The 26,139-nt window shown below is 48.3% G+C and overlaps 1 protein-coding gene across 6 annotated transcripts in view; it reads left to right on the forward strand.

Annotated features, from left to right (window-relative positions):
* The window catches only part of GLI3 (GLI family zinc finger 3), a 266,798-nt gene that overhangs the window by 126,608 nt on the left and 114,051 nt on the right, over positions 1 to 26,139 (forward strand). For all 6 annotated transcript variants that reach the window (XM_082692494.1, XM_082692492.1, XM_082692490.1 and 3 more), the window contains exon 4: positions 24,129 to 24,234. In XM_082692494.1, coding sequence (XP_082548620.1) covers positions 24,129 to 24,234 — 106 coding nt within the window. The remainder of the gene's footprint in view (positions 1 to 24,128; positions 24,235 to 26,139) is intronic.

Genomic DNA, 26,139 nt, shown 5'->3' on the forward strand with positions numbered 1-26,139 from the left:
CTCTTATGATAAGGGCGTTGAATCCCCTTCATGAGGACTCCATCTTCTGGACCTAATTACCATCACTTGGGGGTGAACGTTCCACCATATGAATTTTGGGTCCATCATAACCTTAAATGTTTCCTTAAATCCATCTCTCTTTAAACACTTGGAAGTCGGGAATTTGAACCTCAGAAATGTGCGTTTGTCTCATGATGGTTTTATTGTCTTGTGCCCATGATACATGATAATCTCAGAGGTGGTTTGCTAATTCAGTAGGTATTTGGAAAGGCCTCTGCTATGCTAGATTCCCTACTGGGTTTATGGATTCAAAGGTTAGCAAGACATTTTTTTCCTGCTATCTTTTTTCCCATTGTGAAAAGGGAGGGTGGGGTTTTCTAGAACTGGAGCATGAGTGAGAGTGAGAATGTCAGGGAAGGCTTTGTAGAGCAGGGGGCATTTTGGCTGGGTATTAAAGGATGTTAGATACCGAGTGTCGTATTAAAGGATGTTGGATACTGAGTACCTTGAGGTAAGTTTTATATGATGCATTATTGCCTTTCCTAATGACCTCTGATTTACATGTAACATTGAGAGTCAAAGAAGTTAAGTTCAAGATTTTGGTGAGTCTGATAGGATCTTAACTAGTGGCCTGTCAGGCAGGAACATTTTACTACATGATGCCTTTTCTTCCTCCAGTGGAAGTAACAAGCATTCTTGTACACGTGGCATACCGGTCCTTGCCAGGGTCACAGTGAACAACGGGAAAGAGAAGGATCCAGTAAATGCTGACGGGTTAGCTGACTGCTCACCTCACACACCACCCTGGAGCAAACCCATCTGTCTTCATGATTATTACCTCTTCTTTTATCCATTTTGTTCTCCTTTATGGTTAAGGGGAATGCCTTCTCAGGTGGCCTGCTTTTATGTCTATGTTTTGTTTTGTTTTTTCTGAAACTTTCCAATTGTCATTTTACCTCTGAAGAGGCAGATTTAGGGTCCCTCCCTGGCTCCTGTGTCATCCTGGGCAAGTTATGCAACTTCTTTGTGGCTCCGTGTCCACGGCCGAAAGAAGAAGGTTCGGATACCTGCTTTGTGGGCCTGTGAAAAGGATCTGATGAGGTAGCATGGGTAGAGCCCTTAGCACGGTCCTTGGCCAGAGTGTAACAGCTGAGAGAAGGAGTCGCAGAGAGTTTTGCCAATTATCTCAGGTCCCACGGAGCGACTGTCGGAATTGGATCAAAGCCACAACGTCTGGCTCCTCGCCCTGCTTCCTTTTTAATAGGATACATTTGATCTTTGAATCATTTCACTGGATAAACTGGAGATTAGAAAAGAAGTTCAGCTATTTATAGCACGGTGTAGTGGTACGGATGTGTCCGCACGGTTTTAATTGTCCTGCTTCGAGAGGTGGGGCTCATTCCTCTTCCTTGTGTAGGGGCTGGACTTAAAGGCCCTTCTAGTAAACAGAGTGGGCAGAGTGAAGGGAGGTCACTACTGAGATTAGGTTATTGAAGGATGATGGCCTCCTTCATGGGTGGTTCTCCTGCGTGTTCTCGGAGCACTCGTCGGGGGACATAGTGAGGTCATGTCGGTGGCTTATGGAAGGACCTAGGCAGCTGCAGGAATGGCTCAGTCAGGCCCCAGGGTGCCCACAGACGGCTCTGGTGAGAGCCTGAGGCTGAACGAGCCAGCTCAGCTGCTCCTCCATTTTTTTAACCACAGAAATGGTGAGGTCATAGGTGATTGTTGTTTCAGGCTGGAAAATGTGAAGCAATTGGGTATGCAGCAGTGTCGAATTAATGCAGGATCTCACCTGCAGGATGGATAGGGTATGCAGCAGTGTCTAATTAATGCAGGGCCTCACCTGCAGGATGGAGCTTGAAGGGTTTTGAGTTTTGAATTTGCCATGCGCTGGGCTATGCCCCAGTTAAGCAGCCTTGTGCTGGTGTGGTCGGTCACCGAGATAGCACTCTGCTCATGCTATTTAGGTAGTTTTTAGGACTGAGCTTTCAAAAAACACTGCTCAACTTTTGGGCAAGCCAGAGCAAGGCTAGCCTGTACTTGGAGTTCCCATTCCCATTTCCAGACCTTTGATAATTCACCCCCTCAGCAGAAACATTTAGAATCCCAGACAACCTAATCATAGGCATTGGAAGAGAATTTGGGGTTAGCTGACCCAGGGCCTGCTTTCAGCCAGTTAAGCAGTGGTACCCTGACTTCCCTGAGGGGTCCCTGTGGTGACCTCAGCTTTCAGAACCAGGAAGGAGCCCTGCCTGCCCTGAGGCTCACAGCTTTTTTGTTTGACCCTCCCTATCATGAAACCTAAATACCAGAGAGGAGTAACTCCGGGAAGGAAATCAGAGATTTTGAGGAACAAAGAATGGAGGCTTCACAGCCAAAACAAAAACAAAAACAAAATGACCAAGTCCTACTGGCACATGCTTTTCTCGCCTCTGATTTTCTGAGGCTTCTGTATTGTTTCTTGTAAATATTCATCAGTGCTCCTGCCTGAGAAGAGAACACAAGGAGGGCTAGGGCTCCTCTTCAAGACTGCGACATTTCCAAGGGCCACCGTAGCAAAGTACCACTTACAGGGTGGCTGAAAACAGACATTTGTGCTCCAAATCTGGAGGCTTGGGCCCAAGATCAGGGTCCGTGCTCCCTTGTGACACCTCTAGGGAGCGACCCGCCTTGCTTCTTCCGGCTTCCAGTACCCTTAACTGTTTCTTGGCCGTGGCAGCCTCACTCTGTTCCTCCAGGCCCTTGTCTGGTCTGCCCTCATCTCCTGCTCTTTGGAGGACACTAGTTCTGCTGACTTAGCACCACCCTCCCTCCCCCCACCCTGCCATGACCTCCTCTAACCTGACTCCTTCTACAAGTACCTGTTTCCACATAAGATCATACTCACTCATTCCCTGGGGTAGAGCTTCAGGGCGTCTTTTCAGGGGACACAGTGGCATCTGCAACACCGGGTGACTTATGACCTTCTTATCCCAAAGCGTAGAGGCTGGGCACATGCTGCTGGAGAGTCACTGCCGCTGAGCGGTTTGGCAGCACTGGACAGCTCCCGGAACATGGCCCTTAGCTTCCTGAGAAAACACTTTGGGGAGGGGAGGCATCTCCTTGCTCTGAGCCACTTGGCTTGCTAACTTCCCACCTGCCTGCACTGGGCTCTGCGGAACAGCATTGAGAGGATGACCCAGACCATAAGATGTGTAGGTGCCCGTTAGAAGGAGGAAGGCAGAGTAGCACGGATGTGGAAATCCTCCCACTCGTACAGAGAAAGTACCCTGGGATGAACACGCTTTCCACAGAATCTTCTAGACTGCCAGATTCTGTTTTAAAAGTGGTGTTTTGTGTGTGTGTGTGTGTGGTTTTAACTTTTAAAATATTTTTGTAGAAAAAATGTGAAGTTATGGAGGACAAGAAACCTAGTAAAAAATACAGCTACTACTAACTTAAAACACTATTCGATGTGCTCTGTATTACGTATTGATTGATTGAGTCACTGATTGGTTGGTAGATTGATTTTCTGTCATAAATATAACACGAGAGGCGGCGTTCAATTCAAAAGAAGTAATCACTCAAAGTTAGCATCGTGGTGGGAGTGTGAAATCTTAGTTTGCTTTTGTATTTCCTACCTCTCATTTTTGTTACTAAGTTTATCAAACAATGAAGTTATTATCATTTTTAAATTTTTTTAAAGATTTTTTTTTTTTTTTCATTTTGAGAGAGAGAACACGAGTTGGGGGAGGGACAGAGGGTGAGGGAGAAGCAGACTCCATGTTGAATGTGGAGCCCAGCACGGGGCTCTATCTCACGACCCTGAGATCATGACCTGAGCTGAAGCCAGGAGTTGGACGCTTAACTGACTAGCCACCCAGGTGCCCCATGAAGTTACTATTAACACAGCAACCGGTTTCTCAAAAAAAAGGCACATCCTGGAGGTTCCGTGTGTGGGCAATTTGGAAGCTGGTGAATGCTGGCTCTCATGGGACAGCGCTTCCCTGGCCTCTTCAGACAGTGCTCCTGACATCACCATCCTCTCCAGGTGGGCTGGGGGCTTTCCTCCCTGGAGGCAGTGACTCATTTCCATCAGTGTCGCACATTCGAGTTCGGGAGTGCCCACAGATGTCATCCCTTGTGTTCATCCAGGCTGGTGTTCATGTCCCGGCCCTCAATCATGTGACAAGACAGTAGGCACTGAACTGTCCCATTTGTGGTTCATCCTCCCGGAGCCTCGCGGAGCATCTGGTGTGGTTTTTTTTTAGGGTCTCTGAGCAGTTGGACCCACGAGGGACTTAGGGACATTGAGCAAAATCACTGTTCAAAACAAGGCGTTAGGATAGTTCCAAATGACGGGGGTCGGGGGAGAGATGGAGATGGCGCTTTCAGTTTCTAGAACACTTTTCTATGCATTATCTTCTTTTGGTTAGGATTCCTACATGACCCGCGGGTGCATGCAGCAGGCTTCATACCTGAGAAAATGGGTGTTCAGAGAAATGGGTCATCTGTACGAGGTGATCCCAGGCGACATTTGGCTCAGGGCTGTTTACTGGTCGCAGCATTGGTACACCATGAAGGGGAAAGGGATCACCTCCCTGATGCTATAGGGACGGAAATTAGTCAAGGGGCACCTGGGTGGTTCTGTGGGTTAAGCCTCTGCCCTCGGCTCGGGTCGTGATCCCAGGGTCGTGGGATCGAGCCCCGCGTCGGGCTCTCTGCTCGGCAGGGAGCCTGCTTCTTCCTTTCTCTCTGTGCCTACTTGTGATCTCTGTCTGTCAAATAAATAAATAAAATCTTAAAAAAAAAAAAGAAAGAAAGAAATTACTCAAATCTTAAGAGGGAGGGCTCCGAAGGTCTTGACTGCTAAGTGGCTGAAGTGGGGCTGACCCTAAGAGCTGCCTTTTCCATTGCTACGGACGGACCTTCCTTCAGTATATGGCATGGGGTGGAGAGACAAGGGAACCTTTGCCGCCTTTGGATTGGTTGAACATGTGCTGGAGAAGGCACATGCAGTTGTGCCCGGGCTCACTCCAGCTTTCCAGTGGGCGTGCAGCACCCTTTTTCATCTCTCTAGATGGCGCCAGGTTGGGATGGAAAACAGATGTTTTAGAGCCCCAAAGCTCTAGGTATAGATCTCGCTCTTGGCCCTTTGCTCTCCCACACGCAGGCCGAGACTGAGGGCCTGTAGCTTAGCCTCTCCGAGCATGATTCTCCCTATCTGGGAAGAGACTCCCTGGGCTTGTTGCAAGTCTTGAATACGGTAAATCAAATTCTCAGAAGTGGGCTAGACACACAGAAAGCACTCAGCAGACGGTCTTCTTTTTCTTTCCCTTGTGTGTTGAGCGTGGAGCCCAGCAGACATCCGTCCTGTGGGGACACGGCAGGAGCAGAGCCGAGACCCCGTCTTTACTCAGAGATTGTCATGCCATTGTCATGACGCGTTCTGTGCCTTCATGTAGTTTACTCACTTCGGCATGGAGAAATTAACAGGATAATGTTTAAAAAGTTGTATTCTCCTCCTTACAGTCTGCCTGGAGGCGGACGGCCTGGGAGAGAAGATTTTGTTAAAATTTTGATCAATTAAGAGGGCGTGCCAAATAATCTTGCCAAATTGGTGTCTAAGGCCATGTCCTTGGACACTGCTGGCCTGGGTGTCGTCCCCATGCTCCCGGCGGTGGAGAGCAAGGAGTGCTGCAGGGGCCCTGGGGGGGCTGGGCTCTGGGGCATGTTCTGGCATCACTTGCCTCTCCCACCGGTAGCACCCATCCTTCTGTTGGGAGCCTGGGCCCGCAGGACTGGCAATGTCTGGGGTCTGATGCCTGCTGCATTCTGCCTCACGTCTTCTCCCCCACGCCTCTCCATCTTCCGGGGGGAGAGACTGTCTCTAGTAGGGTGGCTGTGACAGATGCTGTGGGAATTCGGAGTTTGGGATAATGAGCTGTCATATGTCATTTCACTTAAACACAATAATACAAATATTTTGATCAAACATTTTCTCCAGCTGTTGAGCGAATGCAATAAAAGCAGCAGGGAGTGCCTGTGAATTCTCTGTTTCTGAAACGCTTTACCCTGTGAAAGCTGTTGCCTGTTAACTCTTTCTGCCTGTGTCTCCCTTGTCGCTCCGTTCCTGGCTGTTCTGAGCTCCCATAGCGTGTCCAGGGCGGTAAATAAAGAGACCCAACTCAGCACCGTGAAAGGGGTGAAATTGACCACAGCTTTTATTAAGCGCCGTCTGCCTGCCTCCTGCCAGCTGCAGCTGCCCACACTCGGTCAGACCCGCCCAGCCCTGCCCCTGCAGCCTGCACCAGTGTCCCCGCCTGCCTCGGCCCCACGCCCCAGTGCAATCATGCGCCTGAGGTCTCTGGGCTCACATCCAGCTTTTAGGCTACTGTCTTCCGGGGACACCTGGTGTTGGGTCTTTCTCCTGGGCGGAATCTGATTCGTTGGTGGATTTCTACTCTAGATTTCCCTGTCTTGTTTCTATCTACTCTCCACTGCTCTGATCTGGCCCCTGGAATCTCCTTCTTTCTGTCTTGGCCAACAGCATCTCAGGGGTGACGGAAGTGCTGTCGTGGGTCAGAGATCCAGAGGGACCCAGGGGCACAAGCTCTTGGCTGACTGCAGCAATTCCATTTGCCGGTGGGAAGGAAGCGAGGAGTGTCACCATTCTGAAGGCATCCTTCCAGCCAGAATTCCTAAAAGCAATAGACTACACCTACCTTTTGTTTAAAAACAAAAGACAAAAAGCTATGGCCTCAATTTTAAAAGAGCTGTCTCTGACCCAGCAAATGCCATGAAGTCTGTTATTTCTGAGTAAGCCACGGATGAGAAGAAATTAGGTCCTTTACCCAACACTTGAAAGCCAGCCCTTTCCCTCTCCTTTCTGGGGAATGAAGAGGGCTCACCGGCTTCTTGTTCTGGGCTGGTGACTGGGGCCATTCCCTCTCCCTCCCATGGGATCAGACGGCCCCTCTCAGCATCTCCAGTGTCCTGGCCAGACGTGTCTCTGGAATGCCAGATGTGGATTCCCCGCGATCCAGGCACCTACCTGGAGCCCGGGTGCCATGGTCTTCCCAAAGCCCACCCATCCCAGACAGACAGGAACCATTCCCCTCCTGCCTTTCTTCTGCGTTCTGCCTCACTCCCAGGGCTACGGAAGAGAGACCTGAGGATGTCAGCGCACCTTCCTCTGCTCACTCTCACCCCTCTGCCCCGTCCTCCTCCCCCATTTTCCTTCCCCCCACCTCCCTCCCATCCCCAGGGCCCTGTGCCACTTCTGAGCCTGCCCATTTCTTACTCCTCACCTAATTCATCCTGCTGCAACCCGGCCTCCCTTACCACCAAGCCTGGACTTCCACATGCGGGTCTGGTGTGTTCCATCTCTCCGGTGCCGTCCTCCCTGACTGTAGGCCTGCTCTTGTTTCCTTCCAGACCCCTCCAAGTGGGTCTCCCTACCAGCAGCATCAGCACGACCAGGGAACTTGTTAGAAAAATGCAAACCGCCCCCCCATCCCCACCCTACTGAAGTAGCAGTTCTGAGTGTGGGCCTAGGAACTGGCATTTTAATGAAGCAGCCAGGGGTTGGAGGTACCTTAAAATTTATGGACCTTGCTCTAAAGCAACCCCGGATCCTTACAGGTCACCAAGTACAGCTTGCTACTCTGAGCCTCTGTCTGCGGGTTCTCTCCCCTGGCTTCCACAGGCCTTTCTTTCGTTCTTTTTTTTTTTTTTTTTAAGATTTTGTTTATTTGTCCGAGAGAGAGTGTGAGCACAGGAGACAGAATGGCAGGCAGAGGCAGAGGGAGAAGCAGGCACCCTGCTGAGCAAGGAGCCTGATGTGAGACTCGATTCCAGGACGCCGAGATCACGACCCAAGCCGAAGGCAGCCGCTTAACCAACTGAGCCACCCAGGTGTCCCTCCACTGGCCTTTCTTAACCAGGATCTTTCCTCTTCAAGAAGAGGCTTTTCCGAACTACCCCCCACCCCCGGCCCACTGCTCTCACCTGAGTGCCGTCTTCTCTCTAGGACGTGGAGCTAGAGTCTTTGGCGGTGGCTTTGTGACACGTGGGACCCTTCGTGCCTTTTGGGTGGGACTGTCAGGGTCTTTGTGTCCGCAGGACCCACATGGCGCCTGGGAAGCAGCAGTGTTGGTTAGGACCCTGCCGATTTTTCCTGATTTGTGTTCTACCAGCGGCTCATTTAGTCCTGAGCTGTAAGACTTGACACAGTCCCGGACATTGTTACTGATTCTAAGGATCCTATTGAAAACGTTACATTCAGAGTCGTTGAAGAAGTGAGAAAGAGTGGTTTATCATAGAAGTTGGTACACGGTCATAGGCATGAAGTGGTAACATGGTAAAAACTGTGACTTTCTCCTAAAACTTCCTTTCTTTCTTTTCTTTTTTTTTTTTTAAGATTTTATTTATTTATTTGACAGATGGAGATCACAAGTAGGCAGAGAGGCAGGCAGAGAGGAGGAAGCAGGCTCCCTGCCGAACAGAAAGCCCAATGCGAGGCTCGATCCCAGGACTCTGGGATCATGACCTGAGCTGAAGGCAGAGGCTTTAACCCACTGAGCCACCCAGGCGCCCCCAAAACATCCTTTCAAACCCCGGATGTTTCTTGGACAGAGTCTACCCTTGTCTTCTGCTTTCCTTCTCCTCAGATCCTTTCTGTTTTCCTTACCAGGATTAGGCAGAAGTAAACTTCCGGTGGTGTTTGCCTGTAGTAAAGAAGGATAATATGTCTTTGGCTCATGGGACCATTGGCTTTGGATAGGAAAACGGGCAGACTTCATTTACGGGGGCACAAAGATTTGTCACAAAACTCAACTACACGGGCATTCCCTGACTGTTAAGATTCTGCATTAGAGTGTGTGTGTCTTTTTCCCTCTTGTAGATTTATTACATTAGCACTTAATTATTCTCCATGACAGTATTAAATTTCATGAGTGATTTATAGTTTTAATAGAGACTTGTATGATTTATCGCAGTTGGCATTTGAGGTTTGCCAACTTCTTGAAAGCCATGAGTACTAGAATTGTTTCATCTGACCCCATCCAGCACAACCGCAACATGGGTGAAGCCCCAAATTCAAGTGTGATAGCAGGACGCCTGTACAACGCAGACCCTTCTCGCCTGATGTACCGGTTTCCTGTTGTGATGTGTGTGTACGGCAGTGGTGGTGGGTATATGTGTGTTCTTCAAGAAAAAAGAGAGGGGAGTCCTCCGTTTTTTAAAATATGCTCCCCAGATGGCTTCCTATGCTCTGGCTCTGTGTGGACAGGTGTGATGAGAGCCCTTGAGGTCCAGTGGCATGGGAGCAGCTGGTGACAGGCCAGGGGCTCTCCGTCTGCAAAGGGGCTCTGAGGCCGGGCTGTGTGCCCAGAGCCATCGGGGTGTGCCTGCTGTCCCACGGGTGGCTTCGGGTTTCTAGGGGGCCACCGACCCTCTCCACTGTGGGGTCTCCCATGACAGCCACAGAAGAGGAACTGGCTCTCATCTGCTCACTGCCCCTCCCGCAGGCTCTCCAGGGCGCCCCAAGTATTTGCTGGGAAAGCTGGGATCCTCAGGATACCGCTGTGGGCCTGGAGCTCCCGTCTGGTCCCGGTCCGGAACGTTCTGTCCTGGTGTGTCTGCTTGTTGCCCAGGGCCCCTGGTTGTTCCCAGGCACAGCTGTGCAGCTGTTCCCAAAAGGAATACATTGTTTCTAAGGGGTGTTGCTTTGCTATTTTAAACGGGATGGGAGGGGTGGGGGTGGGGGCTGGGGGTGGGGTAGTAGCTGTTCACTTTGGTGTGTCCCCAGATGATTTTGTTGACTTGAACTTCTAGAAAAAATGGTATGCCCTCCCTGCCCTGCCTTCTCCAGAGCTGCCCTGCGGATAATCCTCTAGGGCCTCAGCCTTCTGGCAGATAATCTCTTCGGGGTTATCTGTTAATTACCAGCGAATGTGTGAAGTATTTGTGAAAGGGCTTTTGAAGCGAGTTCCACGCGCTGCCCTCCCGGGCTGGAGCGCCGGCCCCAGTTTCCCTGGCGGAGGGCTTCCCCGGGCCGGCTTGGTTCCCCTCAAGTGCTTGGTTATTCTCTTGCTAAATTGTTTGCCTTTCTAATGAAGTGAACTGTTTGTTTGACTCTGCCGTGGAAGGTATTTAACCGGGACTAAAGTAAACGTCGGAGACATTCAAATAAGCCATGCATATCTGCTTTGTGAAGGGAAGGAAAACAGTCTGGCCTGCTCCCCTCCGGGAAGAGTCGTTAAGGAACTGTTGAAATGATAAAGGAGCCCAGCGAGCGGATATTGCCGGCCAGGCTGGGGCTTTTGTGCGGGTCCTGGCGGGCCTGGGAATTCCTCTGCCGAGGCCACGGGGGAGGAGAGAGAGCCGTTCAAGGCTCTCGGTTAGTAATTGTGATTTATTTATGTGGAGCGGGACTTCTGCTTCATTCAGTCTTGATTAAAGCTAGCCAATTAGCCCTCGGGATGGCTGGTGGAGGGTGGCACGGTGACTCCTTTAGCGACCCGGGACACTGACTGGCAGGACAGGATCAGGACGTGGGGGACAGCGTGCATCCTCCCTGGCCGGGCCTGGGGCGGATCCCTCCCAGCCGAGCTGGGTCCCCGGTGTCTGGGAGGGGCATCTCGGGTGCTGGCGCGAGCAGACCCGGGAACCTGGGGCTGATTCGGGGTGCGCCCTGGCCCTGCGTCTGGCCCTGGGGTGTAGCTGAGTGGTAATGGGGCGGATAGGGGAGGAGGAGTTTTGGCTGCTCTAGACTTTGTCAAAGGGGAAAGCAGGCGGGTACCTGCGAGGGGAGGGACGGCTGTGCTCGGAGCGAAGTGATTTGTGGGGCCGACTGCCAAAGGAAAATGCTGGGCCCTTGCTCAGAAATCACTACGAATTGCAAGATGGCGGTGGCAGGACATGGCAGCAAGCGAAGGCCTTCTGAGTGGGGCTCTGGGTCCTGCATGCAGCTCCTGCCCGCACTCTGCGGTCTGGGGAGCCCAAGGGCTGTCAGTTTCTACCTGATGCCTTTAACGTCTCTGTTTTCTCCTGCCTGTTTCCTCATTCGCAAAACATTGCGAACACCTACTTCACTGAGATGCATAGTGTAGTATTAAAAATACATGAAATGTGTTGAGGGAAATCCTTAGTGCACAGTAAGTGCTCAGTGAGCGAAAGCTATTTATTATTTGAATCTTTCTGTGGCTGTAATTTTCCCCCCTTCTTCCCCGATGGTTGAGCTGAAGACCAGGTATGGCTACTCTGGAATTCGGGTGACAGAGCTGGGTCATTGCCACAGAACTCACTGAGAAACAAAGGCACAGAGAACCCTTCGTGTGCCTCCTGATCAGTGAAGGCTTGAGTACAAAGGAAAAACATGGGCTGGGCCATCAGAGGAGGTAGGAAGTCAAGGATACCCGTGTGAAGATGTTGAGTACTATGGATGTTTACCTGGATGTTGGTACTGCAGGAGAAGCACTTAGAATTAACAGTAGCCCCCTTAAATGTGAGTGCTTTAGAAGTTACGAACGATCTTCCACTTCTGTCCCTTGGCCTTTGAACGACTTTGTGGAGTAAATAGGGCTGGGTCTTACTGGCCTTATTTTATGGGTTAAAAAAAATCTTATTTTGATTATAGTCATTGTTATCATTGGCTTCTATGTAAATCTATAAAATGTGGTATACAGTGGGAAGCATCTTCAGCTGTGTGGACAGATGGAGAGAAGCCGTTTACTGTGCAAGGATGGACCCAGTAGATATTGTCCTCCAAAGGCTGCTGTGTGCATTCATTTTTCCGTGTTCCGAACGTTTGGCCTTCTGATTTGGAACAAGGGGCAACTGAGTGGGAAGGATGGCTTTTCTAAACTTTCCTACAGTAAGCGTATTAGATATTGTGCAAATACACATTGGCTTCAAGACGACCATTGCCATCAATTTGGTCAATTTCATGGCATCAATTACTAAACCCACGCTTTGTTTTAAATACACCGAGATTCTCTAACCATCATTCTTTGGGGTCTTTCTTAACACTTAACAAACAGCAATGTGTGAGAAGCAGCCTTGCTGTCTAGAAATGTGTCTAGATTCTACTTGCTGACAAGTGGAAACTCATCGAGAAAAGTGCAGAATCCAGTCATCTTTGGAAGGATATGTCTCCTATTACCAGAGGGAGAGCATACATGTGTGTGTATTGAGACCATAGTCCCGAGGGTTTTGGTACACCCAGGTGTAGATATGGACCCTAGAAGTAGATCATGTTCTCTGTCCTCAGGGGCTCGTGGGAAGAACAAATGGACGTCACTGAATTTAGACACCTGCTAAGTATGCTTTGTAAGGACCGGGTCCCATGCAGTTGGTCTAGAAACCAGGGTCACTCTGAGGAGAGGGAAGAGAGGACATATAGGTAGTCCTGGGAGCAGTAGGGGAAGTGGGCAGGCACGCTTGGGCCTCCGGGAGCTACAGGCTGCAAACCCAAAGCCGGTCTCCCTGAAAGTGGTCTCAACACCATTGGCCTTTCCAGGGAGAGCTCTCTCTGCGAGTGCCCAGCCAAATAGACCAGAAGGTTCATTGACACCCCCGTTTACCTATCAGTACCCCAGTCCTAAAGTGGACTGCTATTGGGTGTTTTTGAGCTGCTAAGCTTGCCTGGACTGTAGGAAACATGGGGGGCAAGAGGGAAATGAGGGGCCTTGTGTTCTCTGTCGGCAAGGTGAGGCATTGTGCTGGAAGTCTGGGGGCACTCCGAGTGAGGTGCCTCTAACCGGCTTACAGTTTAGACACCCAAGGCCATTACCATGACAGCAGGTACTCTATGAGACGGCACATCAGAGATGATATGAAACTTATTTGGCACCCAAAAGGAATTAGGCTAAGAATCCAGAGGAAGTCAGATGAGATGGTGGGAAAAGGGAAGGGGGCAGCCAGCAAGAGAGGAAGTCCCAGCGTGAATTTGGGAGCGTGGACCTCGGTGTTGTTCTGAATGCACATGTGGGCAGCTCTGGGCTTTCCTGCCCGCGCTGGAATTTGCATGGTCAACTAAGGACGCCCGACGGACCTCAGAGGGCCTTCCCTTCTGTCAGGCCTGCAGCGTGGGGGCTGTGCATGGACAGTGAGGGAGCAGGTAAGTTCAACGTCCCTGTTCATCGGGGGACTGATGGCTGGCCCTGCAGATGGCCAGCGCCCCAGGAAGGGTGGAGGGACAGTTCAGGTCTAATAGTATGATTGAGCTTAAATAGGTTTTGATTTTTTTTTTTTTTTCCTTTGACTGATATCCTTTCCAGGTCCAAACTATCCGTGAGATGATGAGCTCAGGTTTTGATAAGTTTAGCTTTAGTAATGGACCAGGGGAAGTCTCAGGCATTGAGAATTTCCACTCTCTGGTCACGTCCATCATTACAGATGGGGAATGACGTTAAGTTCAAATGCTGTATCTGGGCATTAGAGCCCTGTTCTTAAGCAGAAAGACGTTTCCCGCCAGTGATGCCATTTGATCTATGTTAACATGGTCAATGTCTTTGGATGTATGTGTGAAAAACACGGGCCTAGTAGCTAATACAGGATTGGAGAGAAAAGCGTAGTATAAGACAAACGAAGAACGGTTTAGTTCTTACATTCTCCTGAGCCAAAAAATGTGACGGAGATTTATTTTTTTTTATATACCCTAACAGCAGCGGTTTCTCCCCGTTCTCTTGGACTTCCTTGCTCACCCTTGCACGGCAATCACATTGTGGGCTTTAGTATAGGACAGTGGTGAAAGGAGCCCTTAAAATAAACTCTTTTCTTAAGAGCTTTGTGTGTTCCTGCTTCACGAGGCTTCATAGACAGTGAGAAGTCAGGGTTTAAGGGACAGGAAAGTGGAGCCTTTCAGGGTTCCCGGTGTGCAATAAATGTGCTGGAATTTCAATGGATTCCAGAGGCGTAACAATAATAGCATTAAGAACAGGCCAGGGCCTTTGATGCCATTGACAAAAAGAGGGAGAGTGTGGGCGAAGGGGCCCCTGGCATTTGTGTCCTGAGCTTTTAAACTTTTGACCTCCGACCTTTTGTGTCAAAAAGCTTTTTCCATATGGGTGTTAGCCCACTCAAGTATCCCGAATTCACTGAAGCGTCAACATCTTCTTGGCGGGAAAGGGCATTCGGAGTCTTGGAAAAGGTCCAGTGTGGGGACATTATTGCTGATTGCCCACCATTGTCTTCCCCAGGCTGGGGGGCAGCGGGGTGGGTATGGATGATGGCTTCGCATGCCCAGGGGAAGTGACTGGCCATGTGGCAGGCAGCAGGCAACCTCGCAGGGATGGATGGGGAGACAGAGCTCTGATGTGGCCCAGCATGTGCCGGGACCTCTTGGGACAGGCCCCATGCGTGTCCTGCAACACTGGCATGGGAGACTGGCCTGGTCCACTGCCGCCATACTGTGGCCTCAGTTTCCTTCCTAGTCTTCCCTACACCCTTCACCTCTACTGTAGTAGACATTTAGTGGGTCCCTACAAGGACAGGTGCACCTCTTCTGGGCCTGGGACAGAAAGTCGACAGTCCTGATCTGACAATGTGCCAAGACAGGGACGCTTGGCATGATTGCAGAACAGAGGAAGCACCCGTATTCTTTATGGCTGTTCATCTCCCCCAGCTGGGCTTACAGCTTGGTCTTGAGTCATCTGATACTCGTCCGAGGGAGAGCGCTTGGGGAGGAACACCAGGGCCCTCTGAGAGCCTAGAGTCTAGTGGTGGAAGTGAAGATGCGGGAGCACGTGGAGGTGCGGACCGCGTTGCACAGGTCGTCCATGATGCTCTCACACAACCCAAATGATGGAGAAGGGAAGAAGGAGCAAGCGTTCCCTCTGGGTCCCTGGGAAAGCTTGACGGAACAGGTGGCATTTGCGTGAATCTCGAAGACAGAGGAAGAGTTGAGAAGGAAGGAGTTCATTCTCCACTGAGGGGACGACCCAAGAAACGATGAACGGCTGTGCACCGGAGGGCTGGTGTGGGGACGCGGCCTGGCGGTTGGGGGCCTTGGCTGTCCATCGGAGGTTGTGTTGGATCGGAAAGGTGGTCCTTCCACTGCAGGCTTGGGGAGCAGGGAGGGACGTGGCCTAAGTGACAAGAATACAAGTCTGGAGAATGCAGTTTAGATAAGAAATGATAGAAAGCTTAAACCCTGGGAGCCTCGGAAGAGCCTCGGAGGGCTGGCTTCGGAGTGTGGGAGACACTGGCTATGCTGTGCTCTCCTGCATTTGCGGGCACGAGGGCCGTCACCGGTGCTCTCGTCTCAGTGAACAGGTGTACTCATCATGCCTGCTCCCAGAGTCATAGGGAGAGTTAAGTGAGGCCATGAGTCCAAAAGACTTAGCACAGTACCTGACGTGTATTAAAGTACTCCTACTCGTGACTGTTTCTATTATTATTAATTACTGATAATGAGATAAACCTAAAAAGACCTTTGGTTACTGAATGGGAACTGGAAATGGGGCGGACAGTGGAGTTTAAAGAGGGGAGAATGAAAAGTCTTTTTTTCTTTTTTTAAAGATTTTATTGGGGCGCCTGGGTGGCTCAGTGAGTTGAGGCCTCTACCTTCAGCTCAGGTCAGATCCCAGGGTCCTGGGATGGAGCCCTGCCTTGGGCTCTCTGCTCAGCAGGCGGCCTGCTTCCTCCTCTCTCTCTGCCTGCCTCTCTGCCTACTTGTGATCTCTGTCTGTCAAATAAATAAATAAAATATTTAAAACAAACAAACAGACAGATTTTATTTATCTATTTATTTGACAAAAAGAACGAGAGAGAGAACACAAGCAGGGAGAGTAGGTGAGGGAGAAGCTGGTTTCCCATGGAGCAGGGAGCTCAATTCGGGGCTCGAACCCAGGACCCTGGGATCATAACCTGGGCCAAAAGCACACGCTTAATGACTGAGCCACCCAGGCACCCCGAAAAGTCTCTCTTTTTAGTTGAAGATCGAATTACTTAAGAGAGTGAGAGCGTGATTGGGGAAGGGGCAAAGGAAGAGGGAGAATCCCACCCAGATTCCTCACTGAACGTGGAGCCTGGAGTGGGGGTCTGTCCCAGGACCCTGCGATTGTGACCCAGGCTGAAATCAACACCCAGACTGACCAAGCCACCACGTGTCCCCCAAATCTACTCTTCCCTAGTCTCTTGTCTGGGATTAAGCTAAATGAATAGGTGCCTCATTTATTTCTCCTTGGTGCAGAGCCGGCCACTAGCACTCCCTTGAGGTCACTGCTGGTTTTCCATGGCCATCAAAATATTTGTCCCGTGGACTTGGCTGAGTGGACTCACTATGTGCCGGGGGACTCCACAGACACAGCTGAGCTCCCCGAAGCTCCCAGTGTCAGCCCTGTCAGTCTCTGTCCACGGCGGGCTGGGGCTCCTCCTGCCTCCTGCTTCAGAAGTAGGACCGAGACTCCAGTGGGGCCTCTTGGTGACTAGAATCCTGCCACCTCCAGCCTGCTCTGCCCGCGCAATAGGGAGGGCACCATCTCGGGTCATAAGGCCTTAGTTTTCTGCAGCCCTGGGTAGATCACTTAATTTTCTGAGCAGATAGTGAAAGTTTCCCTTCTTAACTCTCCAGATTGTCATGATAATAGGAAACAAAGAGAAACAAGACTCAGGGGGATAATAATAAAGCTTTGGAAATGATTCTTGGGGTTGCCAAAGGCATCCCATGAGGAAATGTGTATGAGTTTTATAAAATATAAAGCCTTGTATTCCTTGGCTATCACATTTCACTGCCAGCTTCTGCTAATTTTGCAACCTGAAAAAGTGCTGGGGAACTCTTTTTTGAGTAGATTTATGTTGGATAGGATACAACTTCTAGTATACGAAGCGAGCACTAGGGTACAACTTCTAGACATTACTTTTGTTGATTAATTTTTGGCTTACTAAGTAAACCAGGTAACTTCCGAAGCCGTTGTTGCCTCGAAGACCTCTGTAGTTAGATCCCAGATATCAAACACTTTTCCTGCAAACATTTCATCCTCCACTTTCATGTTATCGGCCTTAAGAATCCTACTGCCCATTTTTGGAGCTGTGAATTTGACTTTTGAGTCGTGCTGTACCAAAAAGTGGTCATTGATATAAGGCTTTGTGATAAGTAATCAATTCCCATCTTTTAATTTACAAGCTTACTTATTGTCACTGGAAATACACCATTAGTATATTTCAAAGTGAATGAAATGTGGTGATTCCTTCTATGTTGTCACGTGGTTTCCCCCACAGAATTCTGCAGTTTAGATAGAATGGCTGTGACCCTTCTCTCATTTCTCTGTGCTGCCTTCTCTTCTGTTTACTATTTCTTGCCTATCCTGGCAGGAAAACTAGAAACAACAAAAACATCACAGATGCGCATGTATGGGATCATAGGCAAGATACATTCCAAAGACTGGAGGGAAGGAGTCCTTTGGTTGCCCATAGGTAGATGTGGTCTTTTCCACCATTGAGGATGTAGCAGATGAGATTTGTAGCTGAGAGAAGTGTGCAAAGGCTTGCTGATGAAGGAAGTTAGAAGGAACCAAAAAGGGGAGAGATCAGTTGTTTGTTTACTACCCATGACACATTCGAGGTGGTAAAGGCAGGGGGCTAGTTGTCATTTTCTTGTGGAAATGCATAATTATGTTTGTTAAGGAACATGGGTCATAGTCTGACCAGACTGTAGTGCTGGGTTACATTTAGGTCTAAAATACTAATTAATATCATATGCCTATGTGCTTACATGGAAGAATTGATAGAAAGATAGCTGTTTGAGTAGTGGGGAATGCCCACAGAAATTTACACATAGGGGTTCCAGAATGTTGGATAGTTGCCAGAAATAAAATTGTCTGGGGTTTAGAAAGAGCATATTTTTTGTTGTTAATTAGCTCTCTGTGGGGGCACCTGGGTGCTCAGTGGGTTAAGTGTCTGCCTTTGGCTCAGGTCATGATCTCCAGGTCCTGGGATCGAACTCCACATCAGGCTCCCTGCTCAAGAGTCTGCTTGTCCCTCTCCCTCTACCCACCTGCCTCCCGCTTGTGCTCTCTCTCAAATAAATAAATAAAATCTTTAAAAAAAAGAATTCACTTTCTATGAAACTTTGTATCTATTTTACTTAATTTATAAGGAAACTTAAATTTACAAGTGTTAAATGACTACTGCCAGTATTTGCTAAATTTATAGGCAACTTCATCTATCAACATGCCTATCTTAGAATCTGTTTAGGATGGATTTTGCTAAAGTCACAGGATAAGTATCCCTTTTCAGAATGATGATTAGTATGGACACTTCTCCAAAGATATTTTTCAGTGACACAGATTTGTATTAAATACTTCATACATTGTGCTATCACTCAAAAACTGTGTGGATAGGAAAGAAAAAAATCTGTGGGCGTTTTTTCTGAAAGGTAAGAATTTCAGAAAATTACTTTATTGTGGGCTCTAGGACATGCAGGGTTCATCAAATAGTTTTCTGTAAAAGGCCAGGCAGTAAATATGTCAGACTCTGTGGGCTGTGTGTTCTCGGTCATAACTAGTCACCTCTGTTGCTGTACTGTGGAAGCAGACATAAGCAGCTTGTAAGCAGAAGAGCACATATGTCTTTTAATAAAACTTTATTTACAAACAGTAGCCCCCGCAGGCAATAGTTCGCAGATCCCTCCCATAGCATATTTTTTCCAAGTAAGGCTCCTGCCATGGTAGAAAGTAACAAAATAATTAATCTTTGTTTTTAAGAGCAAGACATCTATAGATTTTTAGAGTATATTAGAACCGGTTTCTAAAAACTTGCACCATGCTACAGAGGGTATTATAAATGTGAATAGCACTCTGATGATGTTTCCAGTTGTGTGCCACATGTGTGTGAGACCATGAAGAAGATACCTCATGCGCTGTGGGGTCCGCTGGGTGTTTAAGTCAGTCCACTGGGTGATGTCTCCCTCAGGCCACTGAGCCCTGGCAAACGTCCCGTGGGGACCGAAGTAAAGACTGGAGATGCCCAAGGTGGAAGAGGCAGAGATAAGAACCCGGTGACCCTCACCCTCTCCCTGAAGGGGGAAAGGGTCTCTCTCTATCTCCCTTTCTCCAGTTTCAGACCTCTCATTCAGCAGTCACCCAGGGATTATCTTGGTTCTGGCACAGTGGCTGTTGGGCACATGGGATTTTAATAATTCTGCTGATGACAGGCGGTTGAGTGAATTTGTGACAGGAAAAATAATCTCTAGTTCTGGTCTCGAATAAGTTCTAAAGTGAGTGCACAGACGACTTCAGTATTTAAATAAGCCCAGAGAACCTGGGCAGTGGGCTCTCCGGGGCTCTGTACCTATGCGGTTTCCTGGGTATTTTTGGCCCCTCAGGTACCCTCTGTGAATTCTACCCCTTTAGGGCACGAAGTGAGCCATCTTTGATCTCTCTTTTTGAATCTGCAATGTTTATGTGGAAATTTCCTGCCTTACAAGACAATTTTCCAGAGTGACATCGAAGGGATCTTCTAGCCCGAGGGTACCAAAATCATTTCTTGGGAGAAAGACACAACCCAACCTAAATCTGCAAGTGTCCTTCTCCGGCTACAGGTCTTGTGATCAACCCAGGCTGTTGGGAAGAGACCTAGAAATCAATGCCTCTCATTCCTAATGAGACGCTTCATGTGGAGACTGATGACAGCCAGCATGACATCGAATGCTGACAACTACACCCAGCGCAAATATTTTTACTATGCATTTCAATTTAAACACGTGTCAAGCCAATTACATATTTATGGGGTTAAAGACTGTTCCACGGAAGACTCGGATAATACGCCCTCCTCAAATCTCAGTTTCACATAAGAGGAATTTGGTCTAATAGTCAAGCCTCTTGCGAGTATGCAATAAATCATCTTTGCAACCATAAGCGTGTACAGTTGACTGCTTACCGGGGCCCCTCAGCCCCCCCCCACCCCAACCTGGTAGAATTTTAATTCCCTCAGTAAAATTGATTCCCCCGGTTCTGCACATTATTCTCCCTGTCTTCCATTTAGCCCGTTAGTTTGCTGACAGTAGAGTACACAGCACTTAGCAGCTGGTTTGTGGACCCATCAGTCAGGAAATTGTATGATAAATAGGAGGTAGCCAGGTTTGGTGGCACTTCCTTCTGCTTCAGCAGTTTTCGCCTGGCTTCGGAAAAGCTATCATGTGGTGTTTTGTCAAGGGCCCGAGTGGGAGAGGGCTGCGGAGCGGGGATCTTACCGTGCAGCCCCTTGAATTATGATCCCCCGCCCCCGCCCCTGCTGCTCCCGTGTAATCACCTGCGAGCAGGAAAGTTCTGGTTGCTGCTGGCGACACGGGTCTGTTCCTTTCGCATGGGTTTTCTTGGATATCTTCTTGGGCCCATGATGGGATATGCTGTCGATCGTCCCCATACAAATGACAGGCCAAGGAGCAAAACGGAAGCACCCAGAGTTGGAGGATTTGGGAACTTTTCTCAGGTTTGAGAAATGTGTGAGGGTTCGTGCCACACGATGCCACAGATGGGATGGGACAGGACCATACGCCCCCGCTCCTTTACACTGTAACACTGAGCTCAGGCATGTCTCGAATTGGAGGAGGGGTGTTGCAGGGTGTTTGTTCTGGAAGGTACCTCCAGAGCCGTGGTCTCCACTGACCATGGGTGCACCAGGAATAGCTGTTTGCACAGATGCTGTGAGTCCAAGAGAACTTAATTTAGGCTACGTCAAGAGGGAAGCCAATAGAAACAGAAAAATGCTTAAATTAAGACTGGATGCATGTGTTCAGATCAGATCAGTCCCATTAATTATTTTTAAAAGATTTTATTTATTTATTTGACAGATAAAGACACAGCGAGAGAGGGAGCCCGATGCTGGGCTTGATCCCCGGGATCATGACCTGAGCCAAGGGAGATGCTTAACCGACAGAGTCACTTGGGCGCCCTTCAGTCCCATTAATTTTTGTTCTTTATTTACCCTAATTCCAGACTGCAGAATCCGCAGATTTCCTTAGGACATAAATAAACACATACTCTCAGTCAGAATGAACTCTTAAGCTCACAGGACTCCAGACTCAACAGGGAAGAGGGACTACGAATGTCCCAATAATTGTGTCTTCCCTTTTCCTCTCAAATGGTTTTGCCGTGCTTGGTCATTTTCTCTTTCATTCTGAAAGGGGAAAGGGCGAGAATAAGAGTGAAATAAAATCTTGTTAAAATATCTTCTTGTTAAAAAATGAAAAGTCAGTGGTGCCTTTTTTTTTAATGAATTTTTAAAAAAATTTTATCATGATTTTTTCCATGTTCCAAGATTCATTGTCTATGCATGGTGGTGCCTTTTAAATGTCCGCAGCAACCCTCCAGGTTTTTTGGGGGAGGAGATTTTATGCTGCTTGGGTACACACTTGATTTGATAGAATCAACAGGTTGGTCTTTGTGTGCAGACAATTAGGACAACTTCATCATCAAAACTCAGATGGTAAGAAGGGGTGTTACTTCCTGGATGAAAGGAGACAGATCCTGAACAGGGAATAAATTCACACATTTTGAGCCCTGTGTATATGAAAAATGTGGATTTGTGCCTTGTCGTAATTCATCGTTGAACCCACATAGAGAAAATCTGATATGGTTGACACCCACTTACCTGGTGGAGAGAATTTAATCACACAGACCACAGCCAAGAGCCTAGAAGGGAAGATGTGAAAAGATCTTCCAAGTCTGATGTACTTGTCACAACGTCCTTCAAAACGGTTCTGGAAAAGGTGTCAGAGAAACCCCCAGGTGGCAGGTCAGATTTTATGAATGCTTCACTGAAACGCAATGCCGTAGCCTTATTTCTCTGATTTCCAAGAGCAGAGAACGGGAGCTAAGTTTGACGTCCATGGGAGGCAAGCATGTTGACTTGAGTGGCGACCACTGAAAGGACCACCCCCACTTCTGGGGGCGTCTTCCTCACCCTGGACTCAAACCCGATGCACTGAGTCCCAGTTCAAAGTTCGAAATCAGGAACTATTTACTGAATGTGTGTCAGACTTACAAACTCGTGACAAAGATGACTCCATTCAATTGTAGGTTGTTTTAAGAGGGAAGAATAATCTTCATCGAAGATGGTTAAGTGAAATTGGACATTTTGGCTTCCCATGATGACTGATGCGAGGCTCCTGCACTGCATTTGACAGCAGGGCCCGATCAACTCTCAAACTTAGCACGCCAGCCATCAAGATTTGCATTTCGGATGAGTAACTCCAACTTTCTTTAATATTAAGTCCTAAGCAGTGCACTTAAAATAGAATTGAATTTTTGGTGTGTGGAATTTATACAGTATGTGGTGTGGCAAGGTGTGACATGTTTGGAAATCCCTTGCCCGTTCAGTCTCCAGCATGGCTGTTCTTGGTGAACTCACAGTGACAGTAGCATGGCCCCACGATGATTCCTCACCTCCCTGTTGGCCACTCCCTCCCCCCTTTATCCTACAACAAGCCCTGGATAGTCAGGAAGCCTTTGCGTTAGAACATTCTTCTCCCAGTCCCAGGGGTTTTCCAAGAAAGGTTCCACATGCGGTGGGACCATAGCTTCGGGCGACACCTCGGTTCTGTCAACAGTGTGTCTGTAGTTTTTTGGTCTTATTTTATCTTTTTCTCCTCATAATCTTACTGGTTGCTTCTCAGAGGAAGGCAGCAAGGGCAAAGTTCAGACAAGGGAAGTAAGATTTCCCAGTTTTTTTTAAAAAAGTGGTTGTGTTGACATTCTCAAAGATGCTTGCTGAAGAAAATTTAGGAGAAAGAGAAATGTATAGAGAGAAAGAGGAAAAATACCTGAATTCACACACACACACACACACACACACACACACACACCCCACTTAGACATGGCGCGGGGTGTGGGTCACACCTGGTCTGTGTTTGGAACAGCCCCTCACCCCCCACCTAGAGGTTCCATGTCACTTCCTGCATACACAACTCAGAGCCTGTTCTCAGGTCTAGGCAAAACCTTCACACCTTCAGAAAATGCTGGAATTCCTCCTGAGGCCCCTTTGCTGTGCACATCAGTCCCTGGGACTGTTTTCAGGCAATAGCAGCAGGATGGCTTTGTGCACATGTGGAAGGTAATATTTGAAGAGAGACCTCAGTGTACATGCTGAAACACAAGGACCATGGCCCTGGAGACACACCTTCGCTCTGTCACTTTGCTTCTTGAAAAACTTGTGTGGGGAGACTTAGGATCAGCCAAGCTTCTCATGATACAATAGGGCAAAATTCTCTTCAGTGTCTGTGGTCAATTACTATTCAGAAAATAAATAAATAAATAAATAAATAAATAAATAAATAAATGAACTGATGTTTGCATTTGTGAGAGACCATCTGCTTAAGGTATTATAATCACTGGGAGTCAAGGAGCTGGGCTTCAGGACCCAGGAAACACTAAAACCAGCCTGAGCCGGACAAGAAGGAGGCCGGTCTGGGTTCAAGGTGAATGTCAGGGCTGCGGGGCTTGCTTTGCTCCCAGCCTCCCCCTGTCAGTGCGAGAGGATCCACAAACCTCTTCCAGCGGGGTTAGCCCATTTTTCTGGCCAACCTGTAGATTTCCTGCCCTCGTCCTGTGTCAGGACTGTGGAGGCCTGACCCAGGACAGGAAGGAGGGGAGTGTGTGTTTAAATGTTCAAATTGTGGTTTTGTGTGTGTGTGTGTAGCATACACCTATATGGGAGTGCATACGCATGTGTACATAGACTCATGGAGTCCAGCAGGGACTTTAGAAAAGGCTCCTTCCTTTAGAAAGCATCATGGATACGAAAGAAACAAAATTCATATTTGTGTTACATCTTTGTCTTAATTTCACTAGACAGTACAATTACAAAAGGAACTATGTCTCTTGAAATCTGTTCCTTTTGCTTTTGTGGCTCCATTCAGCCCTTCCTTCAGGGAGGGACATGCCTTATCCCCCTTGCTCGCTTTTCCATGTGGGTCGTCACTGCATTCCTTGCCCCCACGTCCTCAGGCACAGGTACGAGGTGCTTGGTCTTACTTCTAGGGTCCCCGGTGGCCTGCTAATGAACTTGGAAGAGTGCTCCCACAGATTCTTGAACATGGACACGGCGTACGTGGCAAAGGCAGTAGAGCGGTGCAGGGCCTGGGTTGGGATTCTGTTTCAGGGCATTCCTTTCATACATGCTGGATTTTCTTTCTGTTTCAGACCCTTCTCATCTCTTTCCTGCGTTCCACCCTCCCGTACCGATCGACGCGAGGCATCACGAGGGCCGTTACCACTACGACCCGTCCCCGATTCCTCCACTACATGTGTAAGTAGTAAAGCCTTACCCTTTACCAAAGCAGAACAGAACACACGCTCTTCCTGTCTCACGACATTCCATTAACAGTGTGGCTCCTGGCTTTGAAGATGCTATAGGACTCTAAGATTTACTTTTGAAATACGGCAAGCCTGTCTGTTTCTGGGCTCACTGGAGCAGAGCCCCGTGGCTTCCCGAAGTTACGCCTGTCTCCCTAGGTGGCTGGCACATATCCGCTCCGTGTTTTGCTGACATGTGTTCTGTGGGCTGTAAATACAAAATTAAAAAATCAAGGTCTCACGGAAAATGAGCCCTCAGAATATGTAAGTGGGGGAGATGGGGTCTGAGGGCCTCATGCCTTCGTGACCAGCCGCCCGGAAGTCCTTCCTGCCCCAGCCATCACAGCGAATCGTCATGAAATTTTTATGGGGAATTTTCAGGGCCCCCGCAGTGTGTACAGCGAAAGGGACTTGACTGATGGAAATGTCTCCCAAACAGAACGGCACCCGTGATCAAGCGTGTGATTTACACAAAGATAAAGGGAGAGAGGGATGGTGGTCACGTACATTAGAAAAGAAAGCAGAGGGTTGTGCGGAAACGAATATCATCTCACCCAGGCTGGGGGTAAAAAGAGTAGTGGACTTCCACCCTAAAATGGCATTTTCTTGTCATCACGGCCAGAGAACCATCTGGAACTGTGATTACTGGACCCAGCGTCTGGGAGGGGCCGCCCTTTCCTAACGGCCTTGATGTATACATGTAGTCAGATCTGGTAATCACCCTTCATTCTGAGACAGTGACGTTAGAGACGTACAAATAATACTTGAAGAATAATGCTGGTTATTTAGATGGTGGATTGCATCTCCGTGGCCATTAGTTAAGCTGTGTAATTACGTATATGCCAAAGAAAAATGAAGTTGTTTTAAAACAAGTCCTCCTCTGTGAACAGAATTAATTGATATTAACAGCCATAACTACATGCCCAAGTACACATATAATATTTTACCAACAGTTTTTTGGATCTATCCCCCATTATTGAATTGTAATTTCAGAGCAGATTTGCCTGGAGGTAAGTCATAAATCTGTGTTGCAGACTTGCTTGAGCATTAAAGGAGAAGTGGGTATTTATAGAGAGACTACAGAAACTTGTGACTTAGTCTTTGACTTTTCACTGGAATCCAAGTAAGTGTTTACAGGGTTCCGAGGCCTGATAAAAATATACTCAGATGAAACCGTGAGGCCAATTAAAAGCCCCAATATAAAAAGGGAAGGGCATTCCAAATTCAGGCAGAAACCCGCCATGTAATTCGGCCTGTGGAGTGGAGGCTTTGCGGGACAGATGGGCCCACTAAGGTCCTCGATGAGCCTCTGCCCTGTGGTACAGAGCCAGCAAGGGCCAGACCAGCCTTGAAGATGCACGTGGCTGATTCCTCCCAGTCGCCAGTCTCTGTGCTGTGGTAATTTAAATCAGATTTTCTGTGGAATTTCAGAATTCCTTAGACTTTCAAAAATCTTATTATAGAGAAACTTCAAAAAAAAAAAGGTGTTTATATAATGCAATGAACTTGTTCCTATGGGTTTATTATAGCTTGCCTTGTAGTTAATTCAAATATGAATTTAACCAATAAAAATCCCAAGCCTTGGTTCTTGGGCAGAATATAATAATAGCAAGCCCTTGTCTAGCCACACATTGTATTCTGGGCCCTGACTGCTGCGCCTTCAAGCGCACAAGATAAGATAGGTCAACTTTGGAAATCCCTTGGGTTGGAGGTTGCATTTCAGGTGTGACTGCTGAGCTGGGATTTTTATAGGTTTTAGAACTTCCTGCTTTTCCAGCCATGCCTTTGGATACTTTCACAGAATTGACTTAGGATCTCTAGCTGCCTAAACGGATAGTTAGCAAAATTCATAATTGAG

This window comes from Mustela nivalis (assembly GCF_964662115.1).
Source record: "Mustela nivalis genome assembly, chromosome: 12".
In the NCBI taxonomy this organism is placed as follows: domain Eukaryota; kingdom Metazoa; phylum Chordata; class Mammalia; order Carnivora; family Mustelidae; genus Mustela; species Mustela nivalis.